A 6,658-nucleotide genomic window follows, 5' to 3' on the forward strand; every position below is an offset into this window, starting at 1 on the left:
TCCGTGTCTCTGCTGTGTGTCATTAACTTTTGCCTTCTAAAGTCAAGTTTATGGGGTGGAAGATTTGAAGCCCAGACAAGCCCTTTCGCAGGGGACCTGTTGGGTGCTCTGCCTGCCTCCCTCTGGTGGCTTCTGTTTCTCCAGTTTTCCCCCTTTGCCTATCTCAGAACCACAAATCTTTCCACTGCAGAGGGCTTTGACGTGGGGCTACCTAACCAACTCGCTTTTGACTGAGGCCGGAGATGTAAACGAGGCACACAGCAAGTTGCTGTCTACAAGAGCATGCACCTGGACACTCCAGTGCTCCTTTCTCTCTTCCTTTCTTTTTTTTAATTTTTTTTATTTTTTTGAGACGGAGTTTCACTCTGGTTGCCCAGGCTGGAGTACAGTGGCGGAATCTCAGCTCACTGCAACCTCCGCCTCCTGGGTTCAAGCAATTCTCTTGCCTCAGCTTCCTAAGTAGCTGGGATTACAGGCATGCACCACCACGTCCGGCTAATTTTGTATTTTTAGTAGAGACAGGGTTTCTCCATGTTGGTCAGGCTGATCTTGAACTCCCAACCTCAGGTGATCCATCCACCTCAGCCTCCCAAAGTGCTGGGATTACAGGCGTGGGCCGCGGTACCCGGACTTCCAGTGCTCCTTTCAATAGCGAACAGCAGCTGCCATTTAGGGAGCAGCTGCTGGACCCTGATCCCTGTGCTAAGCCTTTTGCATGTCCTGCTTCACACAGTCCATACGCTAACCCTCCAGGCCCTCAGTCTGCACCGCTTTTACTGATGAGAGTGAGGTTCCACTGGGCCATCTGCCCAAACTGGTTTGGGAGACAGCCTGTGTTTGGAGTCAAACTTGTTAGTTTGACTCCAAAGTCCACATTCTTTGTTGTGTGTTTTTTGCTTCCTGTACCTCCATGATTCTTTTTCTCTTGACCTCCTGTTTCTTCTTCATGTGGCTTTTTCTTCTACCTTCCCCACTTCTCGTCTCCCTTGCTTCTCCCTGCCCTGCCCACCACGACTCATTTCTGTTTTAATTTTCAGCAGATCCTCCTCAGTAGGGTTTAAAATGGTGTCTCACTAATAGTAACACTGAAATGGAAAAACTTCTTGTAGGTGTTGAGCCTTCAGTTCCAGGCCATTGTGGGGCCCCAGAGGCTGTTCTGTCCCCTTGCCTTCTGAGGACATCAGGTCGGTGTCCCCAGCCTCCGTGCTGTGGGCACAGCAGTGGTTCGAGTGCTGAGCAAAGGGTGCCGTAGTCTTGGCCGTGTGGAGCTTGGCTGTTAGGACAGGAGGTACAAAGGGGAGTGGTGCCTGAGGACACAGGACTAGACCCCGGGGCATCAGGGACTCAGGCTCATGGTCCTGTCACCCGGGATAGTGTAGACAGCTGCACACATGGAATTACTCAAACAACTCAGGCCCAATTTTTCTGCCACAGAAGGGGTGCTGCTTCCCTCATGTAACAAGAGGCTGTCAATCACGAGCACCCAGGTCTGGGTGAGGCCAGCCCTTCGAGGCTTGTGCTACTGAGTGAGCCATGCCTCCGGCTTGGCTCCACCTCAGGGCTCCATATTTGCAACATGTCAGCTGATTTCCAGGGACCAGCCTCACCCTTATGCGTTGTCTCCTTCTTCTGTGTCTCCCAGGTGAGCACCCTGAGGACACATCCATAGAGACACCCAGCCCCTCTGGCCTGGGCCCCAAGCCCTCTGCATCACCCCAGTCCTTCCCTGGCCCAGGCAACTACCTCTTGCATGGATGCCCACAGCAGCCTTCACTCAGGCCTTCCTGCCTGCAGCCTTGACCCCCAACGTGCCTCCCCACATGGCCATGGTAATACTGGAATAAGGTCCTTGTGATTGGCACCACATGCCTGAACTCTCCCCACCTGATCCACCTTGTATTAGTCTGTTCTCACATTGCTATAAAGAAATACCTGAGACTTGGTAGTTTATGAGCAAAAGAGGCTTAATTGACTCACAGTTCTGCAGGCTTAACAGGAAGCATGGCTGGGAGGCCTCAGGAAACTTACAATCATGGTGGAAGGCAAAGAGGAAGCAAGTCCCTTTTTCACAAGACAGCAGGAGAGAGACAGCGAAGCGGGAGGTGCTACACACTTTTCAACAACCAGATCTCGTGAGAAACAGCACTCAGGGGATGGGGCTAAACCATTAGAAACCACTCCCATGATGTAATCACCTCCCACCAGGACCCACCTCCAACACATGGGGCTGAAAATTCCATGTGAGATTTGGGGTGGGGACACAGAGCCAAACCATTTCACACCTCCACTCCTGTTCCGGGTCTTGTGCCTCAAGGTTACTCAAATGCATCCTCTCATTTCCTTGCTTGCAGCAGAAACAGAAAGGGTTTTTTTTTTTTTAATGAGTAGTTGAAGTTTTATTACAATCTTGCTAGTAGGAGGAAGGCCTTACCCTAGTCTCAGTTTAGAAATTCACATTTGTTTGCTTGTATTATTTTAAATGGACACATAATGTACATATTTATGGGGAACTGTGTGATATTGAATGTTCCCAACACAAAGAAATGGTAAACGTTTGAGGTGGTGGAAATGAAATGTTCATGACCCTGATTTGATCGTCACACATTGTACACAGGAACAGCAGGTTGTGATATGCTCCTCATCTTTCTCGATTGGTTCATGTGCCCCTTCCAGGAGGCCTTCCCACACTTCTGCAGAAGATGGCATCTTCCCACAGTGCCGGGTTCCCACAGCACTCGGTGCCTGTCATCATCCATTCTGGCACATGTGAGGCTCTTCCCACCAGGGACAGTGTCTTATCCAGTGCCCAGCCAGGGTTCAACTCAGGGCAGGCTTCAGAATGAATGAATGAAGAAATGACTAACAACCTAGCTGTTCCAAACACAGAAGCTTTATTGATGCAAATGAGGGAAAAAGCTGAGGTACATGTGTCAGGTTGGAGGGGCAGGATGGCCCCCAAGTCTCTGTCCTGATTCTAGGCTGTGGCCTTCTAGGATTCCCCCTCCTCCTGTTTCTTCTCCTTCTCGTGCTGCCTCTCCAGTGGCTCACACTTATCCTAGAAGGCAGCGGGCAGTTGGGGTGAGGGGGAAGCAGAGAGATAGGGAAAGGATGGGAGGTCTTCCAGGGAGAGGGCAGAATGCGCTCTGGCCTGTGGAACCAGTTCAACCAGGGCTCCAACCCTGGCACTGCCACTTCCAAGCTGGGTGATCTTTGGCAGGTCGTTTTCTGTCTCTGGGCCTCAGCTTATTTGCCTCTAAAATGGGAGCTCAGACCCTTAAGAACCACAGACGTTTACTGAGCACTTAGGACCTGCTGCACCCTTATGCTGCAGCTCCTGAATTCCTCACCACCGCCACTACTATGCAGATGATGTAACCGAGGCTCAGGATGGCCGTGGGACCCATTCGAGGCTCCCTAGCCGGACAGTGCGGGAACCAGGCTGTGCATCAGGTGAGCTGACTGCAGTGGTTGTGTTCATATGCCCTCTCCCAGGATCCTGGGGCTGGGGCTGGGGAACTAGTTCACACCACTGGTGGTCATCTCTGGTGGCAAATGGATGGAATTGTTTTTCTTTGAATAGTCATGAAAATATTGCATGTATGTGTTTTAAAAATGGGAACGAGTTCATCGGCGCTGTAACTTCACAGATATTAGGGCACGGGGCCACACCAAGGCAAGTCTTCCGAACACGGGTTTAAAGAAAAGTGTTAAGGAGCTCACGATACAGTAATTCTCATTTGGAGCAAAAATTGGGATGGTGACTATGGCCGTGCTGCAGTGTGGGTGACACTGAAAACCATAGTATCAATGCCCCACTGCACGGGTATTAAAAATGAGCAGGGAGTGGAGGTGAGATGAAAGCCTGGGGTTTGGGAGGCTTTTGTAGGTGGTAACTCCCCGCACTGCATCCTCTCCAGCTGTCAATCCCCCAACCCCTTGGCTCACGCTGTTCCCTCCTGTTAGCTTTGAGGTCCTCCCTGGTTTCACAGGGACTTCTTCCTCCTGGGCTCTCATCCACCACCCCTGGGCCTCGGTAGAGCTCAGCTGTCCCTACAGTGAGGCAGCTGCCTAAAGGCAGAAAAGCTGTGTAGCTGTGCAGCGTTGCCTGGCAGCTCTCCCGCTCTGGGCCTCTGGGGCGGCCCAAGTTGGGCCATGGACAAGGCGGGCACTGCCCAATCCCTTGCGTTTACCTTTTTCTGATCGGTGTACACGACATCTGACCTGGGAATGCGCAAGCAGTCGAGAGCTTCGTAGAACTCACCCAGTTGCTCCTCGGTCGTCTCTGGCTTGTCAGCTACAGGGGGAGCAAGGAGACTGACTGGGGATATGATGGGGTCTGGGCGAGAGGCCAGGGAGGGCTGGGGTTCTGGGGGCCGAGCCCCAGGGGTGGGTGAATGGGGCGTGAGGCCTGAGTGGGGCATGAGCTTGGCGCTGCTAAGCATGCCTACCATAGACAGACACCCCCCAGTTCTTCTCATCGTTCACTTCGAAAGCCAGCATGAAGGTCTTCCTGTCCCTGAGGATCAGCAGGTGAGCGAAATGCTCTTGGCCTCCCACTGGAAGGGAAAAAGAGCCTCTGGGTGAGAACATGGGATGGCACAATGGTGCTCGTCCTACAGGTGAGGTACCTAGGTGTGTCCAGGACCACACAGCCCATCAGTGAAGGCCCGGGGCTTCTTTGGGCCACTGTGTGCCCAGTCCATGCTGCATGCCCGGCTCCATGCCAAGCACGTTTTGTACATGGGAATCTCAGGAGCCTCACACAGACCATGGCTGTCAGGGCCTTTCTCCCCATTTTACAGATGAGGAAAATGAGGCCCAGAGAGGAGGCTTGGGCTGCTAAATGGTGTCAGTTCAGCTCCACCAGCTCCCTGCTATGTGCCATCTCTGGGGTGATGGGGGACATAGTTGAAGGCACCACCTCTCCAACATACAGGCTTCCACCCTTGGTTTCCAAAGGATCTTAAAGAGGGCATGAGAGAGAGGCAGGTCTGAAGCCAGCCTGGAGTTCCAATTCTAGTTCTAATTATAAGCTGTGTGACCTCCGGAAAACTATTTGAGGTCTCTGTTCTTCTGTTTCCTCATCTGATTCTCGTACTGTCCTGTTAGAGTTGTTTCTGAGGATGTTGTAAGAGCTCAAAAAACGTTAGTGGTTATTTCTCTGTGCCCAAAGCCTCCAGGGCTCTATATCCAGCCCCCACCTTATGCTGGCCTGCCCTGTTTCCATGGTGAACCCTCCTGCCTGGGGACTGGCCCTCACCGTATTTGGAGATGGTCCCATTTTCCCGCTGGACATTCAGGTAGCTGGTGTTATAGATGCACTGGTTCTGTCTAAAACCAAACAGAAGGCAGGAGGAAAACAGGAAGGTTATTGAGAAGTGGCCAATCGCCCATCACAGTCCAGGGGCAAGAGTCCGGTGGAGATTAAAGCCAGCCCTCCCGGTTCCTCCCGGTTCCACCCATGGGAAGGCCAAGGCCAGGAAGAGGGTCTTCCAGCCAGAAGCTGAGATGGGGGTGTGTTGGAATGGGGGCTCTCACCGGGTCTGGTACTGTCTGAGAAAGATCGTGTCCTCTGTCTTGTTGGGGGTAAAGTAAAAGAAGGTTGCTTGGATCTCGTGAATCGACTTATTGTGCTCCTCATTTCGAAAGGCCGATGCAATGTAAAACCACTTGCCAGAGATCTGGGGACAAGGTGGAAGCTGGTGATGGGGGCTTGATGCTGAATCTTTGACTGTCAGCCGGGAAGAGACTCAGGCAGATCTCTCCCTGATTTTGCAAATGGGGAGATGAGGCCCCTGATGGGCAGTGGACATGCAGGAGCTCTCCCCGAAGATCAGTCATTGTCCCCCAGGCAGCCCCTCCAGCCCCAGCACAGAACCGTACTCTGTGAAGGACTCTGCGGTGAGGCTTCTGAGTTTGGAGGCAGTCAGGGGGTGCCTCCAGAGTCCCCTGGGCTGGTGAGAATTTCACCCAGGGACCCAGAAGAGAAAAGGGCAGAGCCAGGAGCGGGGGGCCGACCACAGCCAGCAGGGAAAGGGAAGCCCAGAGAAGGGAGGTAGCTGCCCATGTGCTCAGGGCAGGGCTAGCCCAGGCACTCACCTGGTCCAGGGTGGCGTTGGTGATGGGCACCGGTACTAGGTTGGCACACAATGGAATCTGGGCTTCCAGCAGAGGTAGGAGGCTCAGGACTGTAAGAACCCAGGACAGCGCCATACTGAGATCAGGAGGTACCTGGAGCCAGGCAGTGCTGGTGGCTGCAGGGTACAGTCACCTTTATAATAAACTGTGGGCGGTCACCTGGAGCCCAGCAAAAGTTTGCTTTGTGTCTGTGACACAATCCTGCCAGCACTTGGGAAATGCCTTGCACAAAAACCTTCCGCCAAAGGCCAACTGAGGGTACTGCCTCCAAACCCAGGTCTAATTTGAGTTCCTGACATGGAGAGGTTACAAAAGCCCTAGAGTATGGCTGCCCAAGGCCAAGGTGGGTGCAGGGCTGCAGCAACATTAGTAAACGTGTGAGTCCACAGATTTCCATGGAGAGGGCTCCTGCCAGTAATCGCACATCTTCATTCAATTCCTATCCCTCTGAGTGCCAAGACTTACTTCAGTGTGACCCCGCCACAAACCTAATGATGAAGCTACCTTTGAGAGTCCCCAG

The 6,658-nt window shown here is 52.8% G+C and overlaps 1 protein-coding gene across 3 annotated transcripts; it reads right to left on the bottom strand.

Annotated features, from left to right (window-relative positions):
* Positions 1-2,868: 2,868 nt before the first annotated feature.
* Positions 2,869-6,423, bottom strand: ORM1 (orosomucoid 1). 3 transcript variants are annotated; one of them, XM_011998493.1, is made up of 6 exons: positions 6,100-6,423; positions 5,539-5,681; positions 5,261-5,331; positions 4,449-4,556; positions 4,191-4,294; positions 2,869-3,055 (listed from the first exon to the last, which is right to left on the bottom strand). In XM_011998493.1, the coding sequence occupies exons 1-6, from the start codon at positions 6,211-6,213 to the stop codon at positions 2,990-2,992; spliced, it is 606 nt and encodes a 201-aa protein (XP_011853883.1). In that variant the 5' UTR covers positions 6,214-6,423; the 3' UTR covers positions 2,869-2,989. The 3 variants fall into 3 exon arrangements, with proteins under 3 accessions (XP_011853883.1, XP_011853884.1, XP_011853885.1); XM_011998494.1 differs by having other exon boundaries at positions 2,883-3,049; XM_011998495.1 differs by having other exon boundaries at positions 2,954-3,001.
* Positions 6,424-6,658: the final 235 nt, after the last annotated feature.

Source organism: Mandrillus leucophaeus, unplaced genomic scaffold (assembly GCF_000951045.1).
Source record: "Mandrillus leucophaeus isolate KB7577 unplaced genomic scaffold, Mleu.le_1.0 Scaffold572, whole genome shotgun sequence".
In the NCBI taxonomy this organism is placed as follows: Eukaryota; Metazoa; Chordata; class Mammalia; order Primates; family Cercopithecidae; genus Mandrillus; species Mandrillus leucophaeus.

What these genes read in the sequence shown, in the direction of transcription:
- ORM1 (XM_011998493.1), bottom strand. Translation starts at nt 6,213, where the DNA reads ATGGCGCTGTCCTGGGTTCTTACAGTCCTGAGCCTCCTACCTCTGCTG. An exon ending in CCAACGCCACCCTGGACCAG is followed by an intron (nt 5,682 to 6,099) that starts GTGAGTGCCTGG and finishes CCTTGTCCCCAG; the next exon opens with ATCTCTGGCAAGTGGTTTTA. An exon ending in CTCAGACAGTACCAGACCCG is followed by an intron (nt 5,332 to 5,538) that starts GTGAGAGCCCCC and finishes GTTTGGTTTTAG; the next exon opens with ACAGAACCAGTGCATCTATA.